The following is a 27,470-nucleotide window of genomic DNA, read 5'->3' on the forward strand; positions in this document are numbered from 1 at the left end:
TATCAAATTGATCATAGCATCCAATTCACTTCCTATGATAGTTTTTATTATACCCAACTTGGATGCCTACCATTCTAGGACCAATTTTATAACCATAGCAAATACCATGATGTTCTAAGAGACTCTCAAAATAATATAAGTGAAGCATTAGAGACTAGCAATTTCTACAAAATTAAGCCACCGCCGTGCTCTAAAAGATATAAGTGAAGCACTAGAGCAAAAACTATCTAACTCAAAAGATATAAGTGAAGCACATAGAGTATTCTAATAAATTTCAATCAAGCGAGCTTCTCCCAAAAGGTGTGTACAGCAAGGATGATTATGGAAAACTAAAAAGGAAAAACTAATATCATACAGGACGCTCCAAGCAAAACACATATCATGTGGCGAATAAAAATATAGCTTCAAGTAAAGTTACCAATGAACGAAGACGAAAGAGGGGATGCCTTCCGGGGGCATCCCCAAGCTTAGGCTTTTGGCTACTCTTGAATATCTTGGGGTGCCATGGGCATCCCCAAGCTTAGGCTTTTGCCACTCCTTATTCCATAGTCCATCAAATCTTTACCCAACACTTGAAAACTTCACAACACAAAACTCAACAGGAAATCTCATAAGCTCCATTAGTGAGAGAAAGCAAAACCACCACATAAGGTACTATAATGAACTCATTCTTTATTTATATTGGTGTTAAACCTACTGTATTTCAAGTTCTCTATGGTTCATACCACTTAATACTAGCCATAGATGCATCAAAATAAGCAAACAACACACGAAAAGCAGAATCTGTCAAAAACAGAACAGTCTGTAGCAATCTGTAACTAACGCAAACTTGTCTATTGAACTACCAAAATAGGAAGTCCTGGACAATTTGTCTATTGAACTACAGCAAAAAGAATCAACGCAAAAGCACGTTTCTGTGATTTAACAAAACTAATTTCGTGCATTCAAAGTTTCTGTTTTTCAGCAGAATCAAATTAACTATCACCATAGGTTATCCTATAGGTTCTACTTGGCACAAACACTAATTAAAACATAAAAACACATCTAAACAGAAGGTAGATGCAAAATTTATTACTAAGCAGAAACAAAAACAAAAAACACAAATAAAATTTGGTTGCCTCCCAACTAGCACTATCGTTTAACGCCCCTAGCTAGGCATAAAAGCGAGGATAGATTCAAGTAGTGCCATCTTTGGCACTCGATTCATAAGTAGCTCGCATGATAGATTCATAAGGTAATTTAATTTTCTTTCTTGGGAAGTGCTCCATGCCATTCCTTAATGGAAATTGGAATCTAATATTCCCTTCCTTCATATCAATAATCACGCCAATCGTTCTAAGGAAAGGTCTACCAAGTATAATAGGGCAAGAAAGATTGCAATCTATATCAAGAACAATAAAATCTACGGGAACCAAATTTCTATTTGCAACAATGAGAACATCATTGATCCTTCCCATTGGCTTTTTAATGGTGGAATCCGCAAGGTGCAAATTTAAAGAGCAATCATCAAGATCATGGAAGCCTAGAATATCACATAAAGTTTTCGGAATCGTGGAAACACTAGCACCCAAATCACATAAATAAAAACACTTATGATCTTTAATTTTAATCTTTATAGAAGGTTCCAACCCACCATTAAGTTTTCTAGGTATAGAAACTTCCAAATTAAGTTTTTCATCATAAGATTGCATCAAGGCATCAACGATATGTTTGGTAAAAGCTTTATTTTGACTATAAGCATGAGGAGAATTAACAACGGATTGCAACAAGGAAATACAACCTTCTAAAGAACAATTATCATAATAAAATTCCTTGAAATCCAAGATAGTGGGTTCAATGCTATTTAAAGTCATGACCTCTCCAATCCCACTTTTACCAAATTTAGCATCAAGATCTAAAAACTCCGAATTATTGGGACGCCTTCTAACTAAAGTTGACTCATCTCCAGTCCCATTATTATTATGATTCATATTGCAAAACAAAGATCTAATAGGGGACACATCAATAACTTTAAGATCTTCATCATTATTTTCATGGAAACTAGAAGAACACGCTTTTACAAAGCAATCTTTCTTAGCACGCAATCTAGCGGTTCTTTCTTTGCACTCGTCATTGGACACTCTCATTGCTTTGAGAGACTCATTGATATCATGCTTAGGGGAAGTAGATCTAAGTTTAAGAGAACCAACATCAAGCGAAAGTTTATCAATGTTCCTAGCCAAATCATCAACTTTGAGCAATTTTTCTTCAAGCAAAGCATTAAAATTCTTTTGAGAGATCATAAATTCTTTCACACTATTCTCAAAATCAGGGGGCATCTTATTAAAATTGCCATAAGAATTATTGTAGGAATTTCTATAATTATTAGAGGAATTACTAGGGAACGGTCTAGGATTAAAGTTTCCTCTATAAGCATTGTTTCCAAAACTATTCCTACCAACAAAATTCACATCCATAGATTCATTATTATTCTCAATCAAAGTAGACAAAGGCATATCATTGGGATCAATAGGAGAACTCTTAGTAGCAAACAATCTCATAAGTTCATCCATCTTTCCACTCAAAACATTAATTTCTTCTATAGCATGCACTTTTTTACTAGTAGATCTTTCGGTGTGCCATTGAGAATAATTAGCCATAATATTATCAAGAAGTTTTGTAGCATCTCCTAAAGTGATTTCCATAAACGTGCCTCCCGCGGCCGAATCTAGAAGATTTCTAGAAGCAAAGTTTAATCCGGCATAAATTTTTTGTATGATCATCCATAAATTCAAACCATGAGTAGGGCAATTGCGAATCATCAATTTCATTATTTCCCAAGATTGGGCAACATGCTCATGATCAAGTTGTTTAAAATTCATAATATCGTTCCTAAGAGTGATAATCTTAGCGGGAAAAAGTATTTAGAGATAAAAACATATTTGCACTTGTTCCAAGAATCAATACTATTCTTAGGCAAAGACGAAAACCAAACTTTAGCACGATCTCTAAGTGAAAATGGAAATAACTTCAATTTAACAATATCATTATTTGTATCTTTCTTTTTTTGCATATCACACAAATCAACAAAGTTGTTTAGATGGGTAGCGGCATCTTCACTAGGAAGGCCGACGAATTGATCTTTCATAACAAGATTCAGCAAAGCAATATTGATTTCACAAGACTCAACATCGTTAAGAGGATCAATCGAAGTACTAAGGAAATCATTATTGTTGGTATTGGAGAAATCACACAATTTGGTATTATCTTGCGCCATGGCAACAAGTAATCCAGCACACAAGCAAACAGAAAAAGGCAACCAAAAAATAGAGGAGAAGAAGGGAGCAAGCGAAAGAGAGAGGAGATTGGGAAAGAGAGGGCAAATAAAACGGCAAGGGTGAAGTGGAGGAGAGGAAAATGAGAGGCAAATGGAAAATAATGTAAATGTGAGGGAGATGAGTTTGTGATGGGTACTTGGTATGTCTTGACTTGAGCGAAGACCTCCCCGGCAACGGCGCCAGAATTCCTTCTTGTAACCCCTTTATTGCGTTGGTTGCGAGTTCTTTGTTTGTTTGTGTAGGTGCGTGGGACTTTTGAGGAGCCTCCTACTGGATTGATACCCTGGTTCTCAAAAACTGAGGGAAATACTTACGCTACTATTGCTGCATCACTCTTTCCTCTTCAAGGAAAATCAACACAAGCTCTACCAAAATAGGAAGTCCTGGACAATTTGTCTATTGAACTACAGCAAAAAGAATCAACGCAAAAGCACATTTCTATGATTTAACAAAACTAATTTCGTGCGTACAAAGTTCCTGTTTTTTAGCAGAATCAAATTAATTATCACCGTAGGTTATCCTATAGGTTCTAGTTGGCACAAACACTAATTAAAACAAAAAAACACATCTAAACAAAAGGTAGATGCAAAATTTATTACTAAGCAGAAACAAAAACAAAAAACACAAATAAAATTGGGTTGCCTCCCAACTAGCGCTATCGTTTAATGCCCCTAGCTAGGCATAAAAGCGAGGATAGATTCAAGTAGTGCCATCTTTAGCACTCGATTCATAAGTAGCTCGCATGATAGATTCATAAGGTAATTTAATTTTCTTTCTTGGGAAGTGCTCCATGCCATTCCTTAATGGAAATTGGAATCTAATATTCCCTTCCTTCATATCAATAATCACGCCAATCGTTCTAAGGAAAGGTCTACCAAGTATAATAGGGCAAGAAAGATTGCAATCTATATCAAGAACGATAAAATCTACGGGCACCAAATTTCTATTTGCAACAATGAGAACATCATTGATCCTTCCCATTGGCTTTTAAATGGTGGAATCCGCAAGGTGCAAATTTAAAGAGCAATCATCAAGATCATGGAAGCCTAGAATATCACATAAAGTTTTCGGAATCATGGAAACACTAGCACCCAAATCACACAAAGCAAAACACTCATGATCTTTAATTTTAATCTTTATAGTAGGTTCCAACCCATCATTAAGTTTTCTTGGTATAGAAACTTCCAAATTAAGTTTTTCATCATAAGATTGCATCAAGGCATCAACGATATGTTTGGTAAAAGCTTTATTTTGACTATAAGCATGAGGAGAATTAACAACGGATTGCAACAAGGAAATACAACCTTCTAAAGAACAATTATCATAATAAAATTCCTTGAAATCCAAGATAGTGGGTTCAATGCTATTTAAAGTCATGACCTCTCCAATCCCACTTTTACCAAATTTAGCATCAAGATCTAAAAACTCCGAATTATTGGGACGCCTTCTAACTAAAGTTGACTCATCTCCAGTCCCATTATTATTAAGATTCATATTGCAAAATTAAGATCTAATAGGTGACACATCAATAACTTTAAGATCTTCATCATTATTTTCATGGAAACTAGAAGAACACGCTTTTACAAAGCAATCTTTCTTAGCATGCAATCTAGCGGTTCTTTCTTTGCACTCGTCAATGGACACTCTCATTGCTTTGAGAGACTCATTGATATCATACTTGGGGGAAGTAGATCTAAGTTTAAGAGAATCAACATCAAGCGAAAGTCTATCAACGTTCCTAGCCAAATCATCAACTTTGAGCAATTTTTCTTCAAGCAAAGCATTAAAATTCTTTTGAGAGATCATAAATTCTTTCACACTATTCTCAAAATCAGAGGGCATCTTATTAAAATTACCATAAGAATTATTGTAGGAATTTCCATAATTACTAGAGGAATTACTAGGGAACGGTCTAGGATTAAAGTTTCCTCTATAAGCATTGTTTCCAAAACTATTCCTACCAACAAAATTCACATCCATAGATTCATTATTATTCTCAATCAAAGTAGACAAAGGCATATCATTGGGATCAATAGGAGCACTCTTTGTAGCAAACAATCTCATAAGTTCATCCATCTTTCCACTCAAAACATTAATTTCTTCTATAGCATGCACTTTTTTACTAGTAGATCTTTCGGTGTGCCATTGAGAATAATTAGCCATAATATTATCAAGAAGTTTTGTAGCATATCCTAAAGTGATTTCCATAAATGTGCCTCCCGCGGCCGAATCTAGAAGTTTTCTAGTAGCAAAGTTTAATCCGACATAAATTTTGTGTATGATCATCCATAAATTCAAACCATGAGTAGGGCAATTGCGAATCATCAATTTCATTCTTTCCCAAGATTGGGAAACATGCTCATGATCAAGTTGTTTAAAATTCATAATATCGTTCCTAAGAGTGATAATCTTAGCGGGGGGAAAATATTTAGAGATAAAAACATCTTTGCACTTGTTCCAAGAATCAATACTATTCTTAGGCAAAGACGAAAACCAAACTTTAGCACGATCTCTAAGTGAAAACGGAAATAACTTCAATTTAACAATATCATTATCCGTATCTTTCTTTTTTTGAGTATCACACAAATCAACAAAGTCGTTTAGATGGGCAGAGGCATCTTCACTAGGAAGGCCGGCGAATTGATCTTTCATAACAAGATTCAGCAAAGCAGTATTGATTTCACAAGACTCAACATCGTTAAGAGGAGCAATCGGAGTACTAAGGAAATCATTATTGTTGGTATTGGAGAAATAACACAATTTGGTATTATCTTGCGCCATGGCAACAAGTAATCCAGCACATAAGCAAACAGAAAAAGGCAAGTGAAAAAGAGAGGAGAAGAAGGGAGCAAGCAAAAGAGAGAGGAGATTGGGAAAGAGAGGGCAAATAAAACGGCAAGGGTGAAGTGGGGGAGAGGAAAACGAGAGGCAAATGGCAAATAATGTAAATGCAAGGGAGATGAGTTTGTTATGGGTACTTGGTATGTCTTGACTTGAGCGAAGACCTCCCCAGCGACGGCGCCAGAAATCCTTCTTGCAACCCCTTTATTGCGTTGGTTGCGAGTTCTTTGTTTGTTTGTGTAGGTGCGTGGGACTTTTGAGGAGCCTCCTACTGGATTGATACCTTGGTTCTCAAAAACTGAGGGAAATACTTACGCTACTATTGCTGCATCACCCTTTCCTCTTCAAGGAAAACCAACGCAAGCTCATCCTTCTTGCTACGTCTTGAGCTTGTGTTGGTTTTCCTTGAAGAGGAAAGGGTGATGCAGCAATAGTAGCGTAAGTATTTCCCTCAGTTTTTGAGAACCAAGGTATCAATCCAGTAAGAGGCTCCTCAAAAGTCCCACACACCTACACAAACAAACAAAGAACTCGCAACCAACACAATAAAGGGGTTGTCAATCCCTTCATGGCCACTTGCGAAAGTGAGATCTGATAGAGATAGTATGATAAGATAAATATATTTTTGGTATTTTATAATATAGATTGGAAAAGTAAAGATGCAAATAAAAGTAGATTGAAAGCTTATATGATAAAAGATAGACCCGGGGTCCATAGGTTTCACTAGTGGCTTCTCTCAAGATAGCATAAGTATTACGGTGGGTGAACAAATTACTGTCGAGCAATTGATAGAAAAGCGCATAATTATGAGATTATCTAGGCATGATCATGTATATAGGCATCACGTCCGTGACAAGTGGACCGACTCCTGCCTGCATCTACTACTATTACTCCACACATTGACCGCTATCCAGCATGCATCTAGAGTATTAAGTTCATAAGAACAGAGTAACACATTAAGAAATATGACATGATGTAGAGGGATAAACTCATGCAATATGATATAAACCCCATCTTTTTTATCCTCGATGGCAACAATACAATACGTGCCTTGCAAACCCTATTGTCACTGGGTAAGGACACCGCAAGATTGAACCTAAAGCTAAGCACTTCTCCCATTGCAAGAAAGATCAATCTAGTAGGCCAAACCAAACAGATAATTCAAAGAGACTTGCAAAGATAACTCAATCATACATAAAGGAATTCAGAGGAGATTCAAATATTTCTCATAGATAAAACTTGATCATAAACCCACAATTCATCGGATCTCGACAAACACACCGCAAAAAGAGTTACATCAAATAGATCTCCACAAGAGAGGGGGAGAACATGGTATTGAGATCCAAAAAGAGAGAAGAAGCCATCTAGCTAATAATTATGGACCCGAAGGTCTGTGGTAAACTACTCACAACTCATCGGAGGGGCTATGGTGTTGATGTAGAAGCCCTCCGTGGTCGATTCCCCCTCCGGCGGAGCGCCGGCGAAGGCTCCAAGATGGGATCTCGCGGGTACAAAAGGTTACGGTGGTGGAAATTGTTTTTCGTTGGCTCCCTGGATGTTTTCGGGGTACGTGGGGGGCCCGCGAGACAGGGGGGCGCCTCGGCTGCTTCTTGGCTTGCACTCCAAGTCCTCTGGATCATGTTTGTTCCAAAAATCACGCTCCCGAAGGTTTCATTCCATTTGGATTCCGTTTGATATTCCTTTTCTTCGAAATACTGAAATAGGCAAAAAAAAGCAGCAATACGGGTTGGGCCTCCCGTTAGTAGGTTAGTCCCAAAAATGATATAAATGTGTAAAATAAAGCCCATAAACATCCAAAACGGGTAATATAATAGCATGGAACAATCAAAAATTATAGATACATTGGAGACGTATCAACCAATATTGTGATTGTCAAGCCTCAAAAGATTTCACTTTCTAAACCCAATGTGAGGCTACCACTAGGCATGATATGATTTCAACTTCATGACATTCAATTTATTCAACAATTTACTCATAGGATATAAGTGAAGCACAAGAGTAAATGACAAGCTACTCTAAAAAGATACAAGTGAAGATCATGAGCATAATATTTATTTCTCTCAAATTAATTTAAGTGAAGCAAGAGATAATTTCTTCAAAAATACTAAAGCACACCATGCTCAAAAAGATATAAGGGAAGCACTAGAGCAATTCCAAAGAAAAGAGCTTCGTTGATGGGATGTGAATGCCGCTTACCTAGCCTCCTATTTGAGGACTCTATTTTATTTAAAAACTTTCAGGTCTAAGTATTTTATTAAAACATCAAGCAAAATGAAAATAAAATGACATTATAAGAATAGCACAACTCATGTGATGAAGCAAAAGCTTAGGCTCAACCGATACTAACCGATAATTGTTGAAGAAGAAAGGTGGGATGCCTACCGGGGCATCCCCAAGCTTAGATGCTTGAGGCTGATTGAAATATTAGCTTGGGATGCCTTGATCATCCACAAGCTTGAGCTTTTGTGTCTCCTTAATTCCTCTTATATCACGGTTTCCCTAAATCTCAAAAACTCCTCTACACAAAACTCAACAAGAACTCGTGAGATAAGTTAGTATAAATCAGTGCAAAACCTTATCATTCACTACTGTAGCAAATCACTAAAATTATTATTCAACATTGCACACTAAATGCCTTTGCATATTTAATACTCCTATCCTCAAATAGAATCATTAAACATGCAAACATATGCAAACATAACAACAATCTGCCAAAACAGTACAGTCTGTAAGGAATGCAAGATTCATCATACTTCCCTAACTCCAAAAATTATGAGAAAAATACTACACTGTAGAAAATTTATCAGAGCTTATTTTCAAAAAGTTTCAACAATTTATCATATTCTGACTTTTCTAGGGAATTTTGCAACATCGATAAACTTCCTGTTTTCAAACAGCAACAAGTATCCTTGCAAAATAAGCATGGCAAAAGCTATCATTGCCACTTTTATTGAAATAAAAGATGCAAACCATTATTCTAAATAACAGCAAGAAAATCCTAGCAAAATAAATGGATGCTCCAAGGAAAACACATATCATGTGACGAATGAAAACATAGCTCCAAGTGAGGATACCGATAATGTTGAGGATGAAAGAGGGGATGCCTTCCGGGGCATCCCCAAGCTTAGTTGCTTGGATCTTCATTTAATATTACCTTGGGGTGCCTTGGGAATCCCCAATCTTAGGGTCTTGTCACTCCTTATTCTCCACATATCGACATCTCACCCAAAACTTGAAAACTTCAATCACACAAAACTTAACGGAACTTTGTGAGATAGGTCAGTATGATAAAGAGCAGACCATTCCACTTTGGCACTGTCAAAGAAGAGATTCATAATTGTTTCCACACAATGCCTATTGTAGTATATCATTTTCACAATTTATATTGAGCAATACAAGCCATAGAAACAAGGAAACAAGCAAACTATGCATTGAAAACAGAATCTGTCAAAAACAGAACAGTCTGTAGTAATCTGTACTCAAACCATACTTCTGCTACTCCAAAAATTATGAAAAACATTGGACCACGTGAGAAATTTGTATATTAATTTTATGCAGAAAGAATCAACTCAAAAGCACTCTTTTGTTAAAAATTAGAGCTATTTTCGTGAGCGCAAGAGTTTCTGTTTTTGAACAAGATCAAATCAACTATCACCCAACATGATCCCAAAGGATGTACTTGGCACTTTATTGAAACAAAGACAATAAAACATGATTACTACAATAGCCTAATCATGTGAACATACAAAAACAGTAGGGGTAAGTGTTGGGTTGCCTCCCAACAAGCGCTTTTATTTAATGCCTTTTTAGCTAGGCATGATGATTTCAATGATGCTCGCATAAAAGATAAAAACTGAAACATAATAAGAGCATCATGAAACACATGGCAAGCACATTTAATCCTAACCCACTTCCTATGCATAGGGATTTTGTGAGCAAATAATTTATGGGAGCAAGAATCAACTAGCATAGGAAGGCAAAACAAGTGCAACTTTAAAACAATCAACACATAGAGAAGAAATTTGATATTATTGAGATATGTAAAAGCATATGTTCCTCTCTCATAATAATTTTCAGTAGCATCATGAAGAAATTCAACAATATAACCATCACATAAATTATTATTTTCATGACACATAAGCATAGCAATTTTGTTACTCTCCACATAAGCAAATTTATTCTCATGAATAGTGGTGGGAGGAAACTCAACAAAATAACTATCATGAGATTGAAAATTAAAATCATGATGACAAGTTTCATGGGTATAATTATTCAATATAGCATACATGTCATCACCATAATCATCATAGGTAGCGACCTTGTTCGCATAGTCTATTGAAGCCTCATCCAAAATGGTGTATTCATCATTAAATAAAGGCATGACCTCTTTGAATCCACTTTCATCATTATAATCATCATAACTAGGAGGCGTGCTACCATTATAACAAATTTGCACATCAAAACTTGAGGGACTAAAAATATCATCTTCATCAAACATAGCATCCCCAAGCTTATGGCTTTGCATATCGTTAGCATCATGGATATTCAAAGAGTTGATACCAACAATATTGCAATCATGCTCATTCAAATATTTTGTGACAAACATTTTATTGACTTCTTCTTCTAATAATTGAGCACAATTTTTCTTTCCATCATTTTCAAGAAAGATATTATAAAGACGAACAATATGATGCAACATCAATTCCATTTTTTGTAGTTTTCTTTTTATAAACCAAACTAGTGATACAACAAGAAACTAAAAGATTCGATTGCAAGATCTAAAGATATACCTTCATGCATTCACCTCCCCGACAACGGCGCCAGAAAAGAGCTTGATGTCTACTACGCAACTTTATTCTTGTAGACACGTGTTAGGCCTCCAAGCGCTTAGTTTTGTAGGACAGTAGCAATTTTCCCTCAAGTGGATGACCTAAGATTTATCAATCCGTGAGAGGTGTAGGATGAAGATGGTCTCTCTCAAACGAGCCTGCAACCAAATACAAGAAATCTCTTGTGTCCCCAACACACCCAATACAACCACAAATTGTATAGGGGCACTAGTTCGGTGAAGAGATGGTGATAAAAGTGTAATATGAATGGTAGAAATATATATTTATAATCTGAATAAACAAAAACAACAAGGTAACAAATAGTAAACAGGCACAAAAACGGTATTACAATGATGGAAAATGAGGCCTAGGGTGTATACTTTTACTAGTGCAATCTCTCAACAATGCTAACATAATTGGATCATATAACCATCCCTCAATGTGCGATAAAGAATCACTCCAAAGTTCCTATCTAACGGAGAACATAAAAATAAATTGTTTGTAGGGTACGAAACCACCTCAAAGCTATTTTTTCCATTCGATCTATTCAAGTGTTCGTACTAAAATAACACAAAGCTATTCTTTCCGTTCGATCTATTCTAGAGTTCGTACTAAAATAACACCAAAGCAAATTCATATTCATAATACTCAATCCAACACAAAGAACTTCAAAGAGTTCCCCAAGATTTCTACTGGAGAAACAAAGACAAGAACGTGCATCAACCTCTATGCATAGATTACCCCAATGTCACCTTGGGAACCCGCCAGTTGAGTGCCAAAACATTGTCACCACGAGTATTCAATTGCAAGAAATATATCAAGTGTTCTCAAATCCATAAAATTATTCAATCCGATAACAACGAAATCTCAAAGGGAAAAACTCAATTCGTCACAACAAGATAGAGAGGGGAACATACCATATGATCCGACTATATTAACAAAGCTCCCGATACATCAAGATCGCGCCATCAAGAACACGAGAGAGAGAGAGAGAGAGAGAGAGAGAGATTAAACACATAGCTACTGGTACAAACTTTCAGGCCTGAGGGTGGACTACTCCCTCCTCATCGTGGTGGCCGCCGGGATGATGAAGATGGCCACAGGTGATGATTCTCCCCTCCGACAGGGTGCCGAAACGGGGTCTAGATTGGATCTCATGGATGCAGAGGTCTTGCAGCGGCGGAACTTCTGATCTAGGGCTACCCCGAAGGATTTCGGAATATTTGGGAATTTATAGTGCAAAGAGGGGGTGCGGGAGGCCACCGAGGTGGGCACAACCCACCTGGGCGCGCCAGGGGGCCCTGGCGCGCCCTGGTGGGTTGTGCCCCCCTCGAGTCACCCCTAGGTGCAGCTCAGGCCCATTGGATTCCTTCTGGTCCAGAAAAAATCTTCAAAAAGTTACGCGGTGTTTGGACTGCGTTTGATATTGATTTCCTGCGTTGTAAAAAACAAGCAAAAATAGCAACTGGCACTCGGCACTGGGTCAATAGGTTAGTCCGAAAAATGATATAATGTTGCTATAAAATGATTGTAAAACATCCAAGAATGATAAAATAACAACACGAATACTTCATAAATTATAGATACGTTGGAGACGTATCTGTGGCCAACCCTCCTTTGCTTGTAACAGAACTTATTGACCATACATCTGCAAGATGAGACATGGAACGACTAGAGGAGGTGTGCTTACCAATTGACATTCCATCTATTCTCAATATCCCGATCTGTACAAATGAGGTAGAAGATAGCTGGGCGTGGTATTTTGAGAAGAGTGCCTGCTACACCGTGAGATCAGCTTCCAAAATGATGATTGCTATAAAGTATAGGCGGGAAGCATGGATTGATGGATCTGCCAGTTCCTCCAGTACTGACAGGGATGTGATGTCGTGGAAAATATTGTGGAAGACACCCATCCCAGGGAAAATACGTATGTTCCTATGGAGACTAGCAAAACACTCGTTACTAGAGAGGATGTACGGGCTCATAGAAAAATGTTCACTACCAGCACTTGCGCTCTGTGTGGTGCGGCGAACTCTTGGAGACACTCGTTGCTCGAGTGCACCATGTCAAGGTGCGTCTGGGCGCTTGTCGATGGTGAGTTGGCTCAGCACTTATGCGAGACTACTGAACCGAGTGCCAAGCAGTGGTTGTTTGCGATGATTGATACATTATCACATGAGGCTTTTATCAAGTTATCAGTCACCTTGTGGACAATATGGTGGGTACGAAGAAAAATTATACACGATTTTTTTTATCAAAGTCCCTCAACTACATATGAGTTCGTCGAAAGATTTATTGTTGAACTAAGATGTCAATGCAAAAGGAGGCAAGGGAGTCAGCTGAGAGTAGAAGAACAACGGCAAGGCCAAGGGCGCCACCTACGGGTTTTGCCAAAATCCATGTCGATGCAAGTGTGGTAAAATCTGAGATGAGAGGAGCTGCATCTGCAGTGTGCCGCGATGAGGATGAACAATTTTTTTCTCTTGATCCAGCATAAAAGAATCCGCCGTACGCAAGAAGAACGAAGGAAACAAACAGAAATGGCTGGGCCCAGCTGTTTGGGCCGCGAGTTGGGCTGGGCCCTGTGCTAGTTGGCAACGAGGGGGGAGCAAGATTAGTTTAAGCCATGGATCATCGTCGTCTCCGGCTCAGTCAGATCTGCCTGCCCCGCTCGACGCCGAGGGACCACCCACCACCACCACCACCACCCACGACTCCACCAGCAGGACGCAGCTCTTCCTCCCCTCCCAGCACCCCCCGCGATCCCACCCCGAGATCCCCGTCCCCCGACCCGCGCCGCCGCGCGGGGGCCCGGCGGGCTCGGACCGCCCTCGGCTGCCCTCGCTCTGCCGCGCGAGGTCGACCCAGGACGCCCGCCAGGGCCATTCCGGACCCCCCTTGCTCGCGCGGCTGACGGCGAGCGGCCATGAATTTCCTCTACCGAGCCGCGCAGCCCGAGCTGCCGCGGATCCCCGAGCAGCAGGGGGTCCTCAAGACCCTGGAGGGCCTCATCGCCGACGATCCGCTCCGCATCTCCGCCGCGGCGGAAGACGACGAAGCTGCCAGCAACGGAGCCGGGGAGATCGGCGGCGACACCGCCGCTTCCTCTCCTTCCGCTTCTTCAGATTCGAAAAGTACAGCTCCGGCCGGGAAGCACAGCGATGTTTCCCAGGACGAAGGGTGGATCACGATTCCCAACAGTTGGTGCCCCTTTCCCCTTGCTTGGCCTTTCTCCTCGTTGCATTGCAGATTCACCACTGCCACATTTCTCCTTGGAAATGCCAGCCCGGTAGCTTACCGATTCACAATTTACCTCCGCAGAGGAGCTTCCTGGGGATTGGAGTGAGGTTTCGGACATGCTGCAGCTGCGGCCGTTGGACCGCCCCTTCCTCTTTCCTGGTAAATGCATTTCCCCTGCTGAAGTTACTGGAGTGCATCTTGCTGCCTGTGCCTGTTTCTTTGTTTTTGTTTTGGTATCTGAATTAGTTTGGTTATATCAGGCGAGCAGGTTCATATACTGGCGTGCCTATCAGCCTCTCAGCAAGATACGACCTGCATATCTCCGTTTAGAATTGCTGCCGTGATGTCTAAGAGCGGAAATTCGCCGCGGCACCCCACAAATAAATCTAGCTCTGTCAGTGAGAATGGGGATGCAAATGGAACAGCCGGAGAAAATAGTTCTCACGGTGTTGAGGATAACATGGAGAGTGTTGAACTCAACGACAAAGCATCTTCCCCTTCAAAACAAGATATTCTGGAGACTGAATCCCTCCTTCGGATGGAAGATCGCAAACAGCAAATAGAAACCGTGCTGCAAAAATTCAAAAGATCTAACTTCTTTGTTCGAATTGCGGAGTCAGATGAACCTCTCTGGTCCAAGAAAAGAGTAGCTGCAACTAAGACGGCAGATGAACAATTATATTCGGATAGCCAGGGAAATAACACAGTTTCAAGGAGTACTGCTTACAATACCATTTCTGATAAAGGAGTTTTTGATGGTAGCACATCCGGAGGAGTCGCTCGGGATACTGTAAGGTGCTATGCTCTGCAGAATGGAGACATCGTGGTATGTTTCGAACGATCCGTCTGTTTACTTGCTGGGTGACATTATACACTAGATTCTTTTTTGCAATGATTAACTTTGAGAAGTTTATGGACTATGCATAAATAGTTGACCAATCATATATGATGTGTATGTTAAAAAATTATATCGTTGAATTCATATTTGAAAGGGGTTTCCAATGGTATAATTTTTATAGCATGTCTCTCGCAGATATTATTGATTTTATCGATAGTCAATGTAAAACTCGAAATACGTATTAGACCCTATATATCCAGATGGAGGGAGCACTATAATTTTGGTTCCACAGCCATCTACTTGATGCCTGGAGACTGGTCTGAAATCTACTACCTTACTGCATCACTTTTGGCAAATTGACAACTGCCTTGAATACATTGCTTCTCTTCATCTAATGCACCTTTATATCCGTCATGGTGGTAAGTAGGGTCCTGCAAAGTTCAGAGTTATGTCTCACCATCTTTGGTGAAATCAGCTAATACGCTTTAAGCAAATTTATGTAAAAATCCTTTGCACAACTACTGCAGTTGTCTATATGCTAATCATGTTTGTTATTAGTTTATTAGACGCACATGTTTATTTTGTTTTATTTTAAAGAAAGCAACTTCACAAAGAAGTTGATGGTGCTACCATGCAGTTAGCTTTCATTCATGTACTTTTGTGTGATTCTGGGTTGCTTATGTTTGTGCTGATTAATCACTCATATTCTCTGTTGGAAGGATGCAGGTTGTTTTGCAAGTGAATGTTGGTGTTAGCAATATGGTAGATCCAGTGCTTGAAGTTCTTCAATTTGAGAAGTGTACATCGAGCAATTATATGCGTGAGAATCTTGTAAACGGGCTTCCTAATGGTTATGAGGATCCTTGTCAGGAGCTGCTTAGTTGGTTGCTCCCTTTAGATCGCACACTACCTCCTCCTCGTTCTTTATCACCTCCTACTCTCAATCCCAGTATATCACACAAGCAATCTTTTTCTGCTCCTGGGTCTCAAATATTTTCGTTAAGTCATTTCCGAAGCTATTCAATGCCTTCATCCTCCTTTGCCCTTGCCCAGCTTCCCAACTTAAGATCACCCCCAATATCTGAAAATCAAGAATTTGTGCCTGAAAAGCCTGCAAAAACACCTGATGTTATAAATGATGGGCAGCTTTCCTTTAGAGGAGTTCCTTTGGAGCCTGAACGGTATTCTGTACGCTGTGGTCTAGAAGGTGTATATCTACCAGGGAAAAGATGGTCAAGAAAAGTTGAAATAATTCAACCAATCGAAGTTCATTCTTTTTCTGCCAAATGTACTGCAGAAAATCTTCTTTGTGTCTTAATAAAGGTTACTATGGACATCCAAATCCTTCATTTTTCTCATAGTTTCTGAAGAACTTTCAAAACTAATGCTTATATCTTCAATTCTCAGAACATTGCTCCACGGCATGTGCAAGACATAGTTGTATTCATAGATGCAATTACTGTTGTCTTTGAGGAGGCATCCAGAGGAGGCTCTCCTTTATCTCTACCAATTGCCAGTATTGAGGTCGGACATGGTCACAGTTTACCAAATCTGTCACTCAGGTACATGCAAAGTTTCTCATGGATGCTTCCAAAGACCCACAATTGCAGCTTAAAGTTTAAGTATGACGTGGTTTCTGCCATAAATTGATTCCCCTTTGGATTTGCAGACTGCAGTACTTTGACCTTGCCTTTTTCTTAGCAAAGAAATTCTTGCAACGTGTTGCATTGTTATCGCTGTTATTCATCTTTCTCTTAGTTTTCAGTTTTTGTTTGAACAAGTTGGTTTTTTATAACATGCAGTACCGTCTGGTCTCCTTAATGCTGGATTGGGCCAAACCTTACTTTCACATGGTTCTTTTTAGTTATTTATGCAAGCAATAAACACGGGAAGATGTATCGCATTACATACACTATCTTGGTTTGAAGTCTCTGCCAAAGACCAACGGTTTCCATATATCTTAAGTATACTTGTTTCCTTCCAGGCGGGGTGAAGAGCACTCGTTTATTTTGAAGCCAGCAATTATGTCCTCCAGGGATCGGAGGATCAACAGCGATGTACCTCTGACTTTGTCACTCCCAAAGTTGAGTGGAGCTGGCACAAATACTTCCACGCCTAGGGTTAGCGAGCCCAGCGCTGGTCTTACTGATCAGTATGCTGTACTTATATCATATCGCTGCAATTATACAGGTGAACTGTTGGAAACATAGAACACGTGCTTGAGAACAAGTGTAGGTTGATAATTCTGACTTTCACCCTTTTTATCCTCTGTAGAATCAAAACTTTTCTTCAAGCAAGCCACAAGCTGGCAACCCTGTGCAGCTAGTGATCTTATGATCTCTGTGTCTTCTGAACTGTCATTACGAAATCCTAGCCCGAGTGCTCGAGTTCCTCAACTCCCCGTGCAGGTTATTTCGGTGCTTCTTTAGGTCTTGTTGCATTTTCCATGCCTCGCACTGATAGTGTTAATTGTTGGTTTTCAGGTCTTAACCCTTGAAGCTACTAATATGACTTCAGAAAACCTCACATTAACTGTTCTTGCTCCAGAAGCATCTGGTTCTTCTTCAGTTGTATCATTGAACTCAGCTCCAACCACACCTGATGGTTCTTATGATAATCTTAATGAGCCTATGAGAAGGTCTGGCTTGGGAAAACATGGAACTGGTTTTCGGAGACTGAATTCTGTTGTTGTCGGATCTCCAAAAGAAAGTGACAATGGAGGAAATAGAATGAGCACTTCAGCAGGCTGTACTCATTTGTGGTTGCAGAGTGCAGTTCCCCTAGGGTATGGCTATCCATTCTTGCCTTTTTCCATATGTTGAGAGTTACAGCACGGCATGTCGGTATGCTGAAGAATTGCATTTGTTGTTGTTAACAGGTGTGTTCCTGCACGGTCAAGCACCACTGTCAAGCTCGAGCTACTCCCGTTAACAGATGGGATCATTACACTAGATACATTGCAAATAACCATAAAGGAGAAAGGTAAAATTTCATGAAAAAAGCGAAGTAGAGATCATTAGCTTACCAGTTAGATATAGTGCCTACCCAGGGAGCAGAACTTGTTATTGCTACTGTTTACTACTCCCTCCATTCCGAATTACTACTTGTCTTAGATTTGTCTAGATATGGATGTATCTAGACACGTTCTACTGTTAGATACATCTGTATCTAGACAAATCTAAGACAAGTAATTTGGGATGGAGGTAATACCTGTCATAGTCTGAATCCGCCAGATTCATCAGATTAAAATCTTGCATTTGCAGAATAAATTTTAAGATAGTGTTTCTATGGTGCGACCAAACCTCAAGTATGCTCTGTCTTGGCTGCTGATTCACGCCATGCATCTTTGCACCACAGGTCTTACGTACATACCGGAGCACTCCTTGGAGATACACGCATCGTCTGCCATCTCAGCTGGAAGGTCATAGTAGGAATTAGCAGAGTATTAATTACTCTATGTCTTCTGTGGTTGAACCTCTGCATGGAGTGCTGAGTCCAAGTGTGCAGCTGCTCATTTGAATTGGATGTTGGACATGGCAGCTCATACGGCAGGATCCAGGAGCTGAAGCAGCCAGATACTGCTGTTTCTGCCGAAGGCGGTGGTCTCCGCATCAAAGTGGATAAACTGGGACCAACGCTTTGTGTTATCCGGGTTTGCATATATGCATTTATATGCGGAGTGCTGAGCGATTTGGCAGGCTCGTCGAAAAACCTGTATTGTTGTGTTGCATAGTTTTGATATAATTTTTGTGGGTTTCCATTCTTTTTGGTTACATGTAAACCTGGCGCTTGGCCTTGTCTTAGTTGGCGGGAGTATGTATCATGTGATGTACTATCGAAAAAAAATGAGAAATTTACGCATCTTAGGTTTCATCTTTTCATTTTATTGGTATTTTATAGGTGAGCCGATCTTGGCTGCTGACATATCATATATGCTTTGTTCTAAATACAAGTTGGTATGCCTATTGCAAATCCTAATTGCTGAACTTCATAACATCCAACTAAAATATAAGTGTAAAGCTTAAGGAGAAGATGTCTTAAGCTTTGCTCTAGCCTACGACATGATTGTAGCTAACACCCTCTTTAGAAAGAGAATCACATATGGTGACTTTTAGTAGTGGCCAACACTCTAGCCAGATTGATTTCATCCTCTTGAGAAGAGAAGATAGGCGTGCGTGCTAGACTGTAAGGTGATACCTAGAGAGAGTGTTGTACCCCAACATAAGCTGGTGGTTGCTGACTTCCGCTTTCGGATTCGTGACCAGCGGGATAAGCGTGCCAAAGTCGCTAGAACAAAGTGATGGAAGCTCAAGGGGGAGGTAGCTTAGGCGTTCAAGAAGAGGGTCATTAAGGAGGGCCCTTGGGAGGAAGGAGGGGATGCGGACAATGTGTGGATGAAGATGGCGACTTGCATTCGTAAGGTGGCCTCGGAGGAGTTTGAAGTGTCCAAGGGAAGGAGAAGCGGAAATAAGGATACCTGGTGGTGGAATGATGATGTCCAGAAGGTGATTAAAGAGAAAAAAGATTGCTTCAGACGCCTATACCTGGATAGGAGTGCAGGCAACATAGAGAAGTACAAGATGTCGAAGAAGGCCGCAAAGCGAGCTGTTGGTGAAGCAAGGGGTCGGGCATATGAGGATCTCTACCAACGGTTAGGCATGAAGGAAGGCAAAAGGGACATCTATAAGATGGCCAAGATCCGAGAGAGGAAGACGAGGGATATTGGTCAAGTCAAATGCATCAAGGACGGAGCAGGCCAACTCTTGGTGAAGGACGATGAGATTAAGCATAGATGACGGGAGTACTTCGACAAGCTGTTCAATGGGGAGAATGAGAGTTCTACCATTGAGCTGGACGACTCCTTTGATGAGACCAACATGCGTTTTGTGCGGTGAATCCAGGGGTCAAGGATGCTTTAAAAAGGATGAAAGAAGGCAAGGCGATGGCCCCTGATTGTATCCCCATTGAGGTTTGGAAAGGTCTCGGGGACATAGCAATAGTATGGCTAACCAAACTTTTCAACCTCATTTTTCGGGCAAATAAGATGCCAAAAAAATGGAGACGGAGTATATTAGTACCAATCTTTAAGAACAAGGGAGATGTCCAAAGTTGTACTAATTACCGTGGAATTAAGCTGATGAGTCATGCAAAGAAGCTAAGGGAGAGAGTCATTGAGCACCGCTTAAGAAGAATGACAAGCGTGACCAAAAATCAGTTTGGTTTCATGCCTAGGAGGTCGACCATGGAAGCCATTTTCTTAGTACGACAACTTATGGAGAGATATAGGGAGCAAAAGAAGGACTTTCATATGGTGTTCATTGACTTGGAGAAGGCCTATGTTAAGATACCGCGGAATGTCATGTAGTGGGCCTTGGAGAAACACAAAGTCCCAGTAAAGTACATTACCCTCATAAAGGACATGTACGATAATGTTGTGACAAGTGTTCGAACAAGTGATGTCGACATTGATGACTTCCCAATTAAGATAGGACTACATCAGTGGTCAGCTTTGAGCCTTTATCTTTTTGCATTGGTGATGGATGACGTCACAAGGGATATACAAGGAGATATCCCATGGTGTATGCTCTTTGCGGATGATGTGGTGCTAGTTGACAATAGTCGGATGGGGTAAATAGGAAGTTATAGTTATGGAGACAAACCTTGGAATCAAAAGGGTTTAGACTTAGTAGAACTAAAACCGAGTAAATGATGTGCGGTTTCGGTACTACTAGGTGTGTGGAGGAGGAGGTTAGCCTTGATGGCCAGGTGGTACCTCAGAAGTACACCTTTCGGTATTTGAGGTCAATACTGCAGGAGGATGGGGGTATTGATGAAGATATGAACCATCGAATCAAAGCCAGATGGATGGTGGAGCCAAGCTTCTGGCATTCTCTGTGACAAGAGAGTGCCACAAAAGCTAAAAGGCAAGTTCTATAGGACGACGGTTCGACCCGCAATGTTGTATGGCGCTGAGTGTTGGCCGACTAAAAGGCGACATGTTCAACAGTTAGGTGTGTCGGAGATGCGTATGTTGAGATGGATGTGTGGCCACACGAGGAAGGATCGAGTCCAGAATGATGATATACGAGATAGAGTTGGGGTAGCACCAATTAAAGAGAAGCTTGTCCAACATCGTCTGAGATGGTTTGAGCATATTCAGCGCAGGCCTCCAGAAGCTCCAGTGCATAGCAGACAACTAAAGTGTGCGGAGAATATCAAGAGAGGGCGGGGTAGACCGAATTTGACATGGGAGGAGTTCGTTAAGAGAGACCTGAAGGATTAGAGTATCACCAAAGAGCTAGCTATGGACAGGGATGCGTGGAAGCTTGTTATCCATGTGCCAGAGCCATGAGTTGGTTGCGAGATCTTATGCGTTTCACCTCTAGCCTACCCCAACTTGTCTGAAACTAAAAGCTTTGTTGTTGTTGTTGTTAACCATATGAACAATGTTGGATACTTTTTGCCGATATTCTAGATGCAGACTTAGAAGGTTAAAACAAACTATAGGTAATCGTAAAAAGAAAAACTATAGGTAAACTAAGTAAGAAAAAAGCATGCAATCTAGAATGTCCTATGTGCACACAAGAAATATGACAAACATTGCGACGGCACACCAACGTTTTGTCAGCACAAGAACCAAGGGGACCCAAAAAAATATGACTATTTTCGGTTACCGTTGATTTAATATAATTAATAACATGCTAGAAGTCTGGCTATTTTTGTGTGTTCTTTTAGATGCACGTGCACGAATACTTCTTAGTTTTCATTGACAAGGTCAAGTCAGCTCTGATAGTGGGAGCAGCGACAACGACACATTGGCGGCTCATTCTGACGAGGGTAGTGATCGTTCAATGGTCTAAGGCTGCTTTCAATGCATTGGTGCTTACATGAGGTCTAAGCACATTAAATTTTTTAGCAACTAAAGCTCCCAATGCATAGGTGCTAAACTTGTTGGTGCCTTCATTTAATGATTTTGCAACTAAAGTTCTTCATGCAATGATGGGCTTCTTCCATTTAAGTGTTTTGCCTAGGTTTTCGTGCTTGGCATTGTTTCTTTCTGGGGTCACCACATTCATCTCTCTCCTCTTAATTACCTTGCCACATCAGATTTTTTGCCTACATGACAGCCTTAGCACCTGTACAAGGTGGAGCATTGAGAGGGGTCTAAGAATCTCGATGTAATTTTTGTTGTGTTTTGAGGTGCTTTGTACTTTCAATGAACTTTTACAATAGATTCAAATCCTTTTGCGAAAATGCCATCGGAGACATGGCAAACCGGCGTTGGTGTTGGCTGGGGCCGAATCTCGTTCACTAGCCATGACTTGTCATTGTAATGTCCCACCTGACGGAGGTTCGGATATTTCTAGTTTTTGTACAATAGGATTCTTTAGGTATAGTTTTTTTTTCCTTCTGATTAGCCCGTTAAGTATTTTTATTATATAATAGATGCGCATTATAACTTGGTAATATTCTTTTAGCATCTTGTTCCTAAGATTCTTCCTCCCTAAAGAAATGTGCAAGTCCTCGTCCCAAACGCTCCACTTGCAAGTGGATAATTGTGTCTAATTGTTTCATGTCAACATGTCGTCATGTCACCGATCCACTAAAATCCGGCTTAATATATTAATGCCGCAGAAAATAACGAATTTGCTTGGATCATTTGAATGGAATTCGTGCAAATCAGTTAGCAGTATCAACAGTAGATGAACACAGCATATGCAAGCCACTCTTTGTAGGAGTAACTTTTCATGTAGGAATACTGTGGTAGGCCACTTCACTTTCATGTTTGGCCATTTCCTACAAATAGATAAGCACATGTAATTTCCTACAAATCAAGCCACACTCTCTAGGAGTATAATTAGAAGAGAAGGCAGAGATGGGGTGCATTTGTAATTTATACGAAGAAGATATAGCTACCCCTGAGCAGTAAAATATGCACCACGCATTACAATTACTCATACAACTTCTTCAATGATTGGTCACACACGCTAACCTAACCAATTATTCAAACCCTTCCAACGAAAATATGCTTTTCTTGAGATGATTAATATGCCTGCAGATCAACATAAACTAAGATGATTTAATTACTAACTTCTGTATGAAGGTAAACAAAATACAAGCAAGTGAGCATCCATCCAACAGTAAGCTACAAAGGCTAACACCTTCATTGTCATTTGTCAAGTAAGCAAAGCTGCGCTCGGACCCAATCAAACCCAAAGAAAGCAAGGACTTCCCGGGCCGTCCATGGCCACCTACCCCCTCCTCCTCCTCGCCCTCTTGGCCGCCGTCGCCGTAGCCGCGGCGTCGTCGTCGGCGGAGGACACGCCAACGGCGTACGAGATGCTGGAGCGGTACGACTTCCCGCGGGGCATCCTGCCGGAGGGGGTGGAGGGGTACGAGCTCGGCCCGGACGGCGGCTTCGAGGTGTACTTCCCGCGGGAGTGCGAGTTCCTGCTGGCGAAGCAGTGGCTGGTCAGGTACGACGCCCACATCGCCGGCGCCGTCACCGCGGGCAGGCTCGCGGCGCTGGAGGGCATCCACGTCAAGGTACTCTTCCTGTGGCTCCCCGTCGCCGAGGTGGACCGCGCCGGCGACCGCCTCAGCTTCTACGTCGGCCCCGTCTCCACGTCCTTCCCGCTGAGCTCCTTCGTCGACAGCCCGCACTGTCGCGGCTACGACGCCGTCGCCGCGGCCGTCTCGTGAATCATAAGCCATTGTTTATCATGATTTGAACAAGATTCACATGAGTAATTGTTTCAGTTAACCTTCTGTATCGTCGTGGATATCACAATGAGCTCTCTCTATACGATTCCAGTTTACCATGAGAGCCTATCTCGAATTTTCTTGACATGATATCACAATGACCTTATGTTAAGCAACAATTTAAGCACTTCTGCGATTAAAGAACTTAATTGTCCGGAAAGCCTGGCGTATCATATATTCATATGTATGATCGGAGTCGCAGTCCTTGGGCCATCCGTCGTAGAAGCAACTTGAAAGCTACCGACCATAATTATTAATTAATCATTATTTTTAGAACACAGGCTCGAGGTCGGCTTTGAATTATCGAAGTCATCCACTAGCTACAGCCAACCACAACTTACAACCGAAAGAAAAAAGAAACCGGACATATGCAACCCCACACGGCAAATACAAAGTGCGGAAGGGAAGCTAACATATCTTTATCTTTACCTATAATAATAAAAGAGAATTGGGTTTCTGTCCGTTCGTCATAAAAAATACCCTCGAAGTTGGTAAAAATTACCCATCAATGCCACCCATAAGTGGCAAAAAACGGTTCACGCATCGCACTGTTGGTTCCGGTTTATATATGTCGAGATCCCTTAACCTAATCAGGATGTGTTATCACTGGTAAAGAGGAGAGTATCTACTGAGATGAACAATGCCCTCCTTCCTCCGTATACGGCTGATGATGTTCGTAAAGCCTTGTTCGACATTGGGGATTTGAAAGCCCCAGGGCCTGATGGGCTCCATGCTATTTTCTATAAAAGGTTTTGGCCAATGTTAGGAGATGATCTGATTGAGGAGGTTTTGAAAGCAGTAAACACTTGCACTATCCCATCTGGCTGGAATGATACTGCGATTGTGATGATACCAAAAGTCAATTCTCCGGAGAAGGTAACCCAGATTAGACCAATTAGTCTGTGCAATGTGGTGTATAAAATTATTGCAAAAACGATTGCCTCTCGCCTAAAGGTGTTCCTACCAGATATTATTAGCCCAACTCAAAGCGCATTTGTTCCTGGAAGACTTATTACGGATAACGTATTGGTGGCATACGAATGCTTCCTCACCATCAAGAAAAAGAGAGCAGGCAAAGAAGGATTATGTGCGATAAAATTGGATATGCATAAAGCTTATGACCGGGTTGAATGGCCTTTTCTCAAGGAGATTATGCTCAAACTTGGATTTCGTGAGGTGTGGGTAAATTTTATTATGGAGTGTGTTTCTATTATTGAAAGTTTTAAACCTACTAGGGGTCTGAGGCAAGGAGACCCGCTGTCTCCTTACATGTTCCTGTTATGCACGGAGGGTCTCACAGCTTTACTAACGCATGCGAAAGAAAATGGGAATATTTCAGGAGTAAAGGTTTCCAGAGATGTCCCATATTTCACGAACCTTCTTTTTGCTGATGACTCTTTAATCCTTATGAAAGCAAATTTGCAAAGTGCGGAAACATTAAAATCAGTTCTAGATTCGTATTGCGCAGCTTCAGGGCAAATGGTCAGTGTCGACAAATCCAACATCTTTTTTAGCCCTAATACGGGAGTGGACACTAGAGAACAAATGTGTACAATTCTCAATATAATGACTGAGGCCTTGAATGACAAATATTTAGGACTGGCGGCCAATGTGGGTTTAGATAAAACCGATTGTTTCCAATACTTAATTGATCGTATTGTTCAGAGAATTAGTGGCTGGAAGGAGAAACTTCTGTCGGCTGGAGGAAAGGAGATCTTACTTAAAGCGGTTCTTCAAGCTATTCCCACCTATGCAATGTCGGTCTTTAAAATTCCTAAAAAAAATATGCAAAGGAATTATTGACGCGATGACGCATTTCTGGTGGGGAGATGAGGACAACCAAAGGAGGATGAATTGGATGGCTTGGTGGAAAATGTGTGTACCCAAGAACCAAGGAGGAATGGGTTTTCGGGATATCCATTGTTTCAATTTGGCTATGCTTGCTAAACAGGCTTGGCGTCTTCTCGAGAATCTGGATTCTCTATGTGCTACTATTTTGAGAGTCAAATACTATCCTGATGGTGATTTGTTGAACACTGACCTGAAGAAGGGATCTTCCTTCACCTAGCAAAGTATTATGGCGGGTGTGAGCTCCCTGAAGCGTGGTCATATTTGGCAAGTGGGAAACGGGCAGAATATTGACATTTGGGAGGATGCATGGATTTCAAATTGTGCAAACCGTAAAATTGTTACCCCTAAGGGAGGCCAGTTGTTACGGAAGGTAGCAGATTTGATTGATCCAATCCTAAATAGTTGGGATGAAGATCTTCTCAGACAGACTCTGTGGCCTATTGATGTTCAGCGGGTGCTTACGATCCCGATATCGCAACATGATATGCCAGATTTCATAGCTTTGAATTTCACAAAAAATGGGATTTTTTCGGTTCGGTCTGCTTATTTTGTGGAATGAGACCACCAATATGGGAACAAGTTACGACATACCAATGGGATGGGACGTACCACGGTCAATCCTATTTGGGCGAGGATTTGGAAACTTGCTTGTCCAGCAAAGGTTAAAATATTTATTTGGCGTACACTTCACGGCACTATTCCGTGTCGTGTTAATTTAGCTAATAGACATGTGAAAGTCTCGCCTAAGTGTCCTGCCTGCTCATCTGGCCAGAAGGCACAAAACATTTGTTGTTTCTATGTGACAGAGCAAAAGAAGTCTGAAGAAGACTAGGGATGGACGATATTATCGACAGAGCTTGTAAAATAGACTATGCGGGTGAGGCAATCTTGGAATATTTACTTTCATTACCAGATCAGGAACTATGTATTACGGGCACTCGTAATGTGCGTGACATGATTGCCATATCAGCCTGGTACTTGTGGTGGAAAAGGCGCAAATTGGTACACAATAAGACTACTCAGAATGCACAACAGATATCCATGGGGATACGCGCTCTCGCTGCCAATTTTGTTAATGCCTCCTCGCCGAAGGCTTCCATTAAAAGAGGAGGATGGTCTAATCCCCCGACGGGATTTGTTAAACTTAATGTTGATGCTTCTTTTGATCACGACCTTCCCAGGGGTACGATCGGGGCTGTCTTAAGAGATGACAAAGGTAGATTCATTGGTGGGGGAAATGGTAAGATTGACTGGTGTGCAGATGTGTTGATGGCTGAAGCTTTGGCGTTAAAATTTGGCCTATAGCTTGCGCAAAGGACGGGTTGTAATCGCATAATTATTAACTCAGATAATATGGAGGTGATCGAGACCATGAACGAAGGAGGACGATCGTCGGAGGCAGCAGCTGCAATTTTTGATGACTGTTTTCACTTAGCTTACGATTTTCCTATTTCTAGATTCGAGCATTGTAATAGAGAAGCAAATAAAGTTGCTCATGAACTTGCCAAGTTGGCTAGATTTTCATTCATTTCTGATTGGTTTGAGAAACCATATAATGTAATTGTACCAATCCTCATAAACGATGTAATGATTATTTCTAATGAATAAAGTTCAAACTTTCTTTAAAAAAAATGAAGATGTGCTGAGCGCAGTGACCAGCGCCGCACGTCTCCACTGCAGCGACCAGGGTTTGATCCCCAGCCTGCCCACCTTTTATCTCTCCTTTTTTCTCTCTCGCAAGCGCGCCTACTCCCCCCGCACACGGTAATG

At 40.9% G+C, this 27,470-nt stretch overlaps 2 protein-coding genes and 1 pseudogene across 2 annotated transcripts; all 3 read left to right on the forward strand.

Moving 5' to 3' along the window:
• Nucleotides 1-13,686: 13,686 nt before the first annotated feature.
• Nucleotides 13,687-18,967, forward strand: LOC119291431. The gene is made up of 10 exons (XM_037570188.1): nucleotides 13,687-14,208; nucleotides 14,330-14,407; nucleotides 14,509-15,074; nucleotides 15,813-16,409; nucleotides 16,494-16,648; nucleotides 17,071-17,276; nucleotides 17,361-17,494; nucleotides 17,570-17,871; nucleotides 17,965-18,068; nucleotides 18,444-18,967. Exons 1-10 carry the CDS (start codon nucleotides 13,935-13,937, stop codon nucleotides 18,512-18,514), a joined length of 2,487 nt encoding a protein of 828 aa, XP_037426085.1. The 5' UTR covers nucleotides 13,687-13,934; the 3' UTR covers nucleotides 18,515-18,967.
• A 4,321-nt stretch (nucleotides 18,968-23,288) lies between these two features.
• On the forward strand, nucleotides 23,289-23,978 carry LOC119293868 (uncharacterized protein At5g01610-like). Its single transcript, XM_037572208.1, has one exon. The coding sequence runs from the start codon at nucleotides 23,331-23,333 to the stop codon at nucleotides 23,787-23,789; it is 459 nt and encodes a 152-aa protein (XP_037428105.1). The 5' UTR covers nucleotides 23,289-23,330; the 3' UTR covers nucleotides 23,790-23,978.
• A 504-nt stretch (nucleotides 23,979-24,482) lies between these two features.
• LOC119292812 lies at nucleotides 24,483-27,005 on the forward strand (annotated as a pseudogene).
• The last annotated feature ends 465 nt before the right edge of the window (nucleotides 27,006-27,470 follow it).

The sequence above is a fragment of the Triticum dicoccoides genome, chromosome 4B, assembly GCF_002162155.2.
Source record: "Triticum dicoccoides isolate Atlit2015 ecotype Zavitan chromosome 4B, WEW_v2.0, whole genome shotgun sequence".
NCBI classification, from domain to species: domain Eukaryota; kingdom Viridiplantae; phylum Streptophyta; class Magnoliopsida; order Poales; family Poaceae; genus Triticum; species Triticum dicoccoides.

Coding starts and splice junctions, on each gene's coding strand:
- LOC119291431 (XM_037570188.1), top strand. CDS start 13,935: ATGAATTTCCTCTACCGAGCCGCGCAGCCCGAGCTGCCGCGGATCCCC. Junction 14,209..14,329: donor GTGGATCACGATTCCCAACA/GTTGGTGCCCCT, acceptor TTACCTCCGCAG/AGGAGCTTCCTGGGGATTGG. Junction 14,408..14,508: donor CCGCCCCTTCCTCTTTCCTG/GTAAATGCATTT, acceptor TGGTTATATCAG/GCGAGCAGGTTCATATACTG.
- LOC119293868 (XM_037572208.1), top strand. CDS start 23,331: ATGGCCACCTACCCCCTCCTCCTCCTCGCCCTCTTGGCCGCCGTCGCC.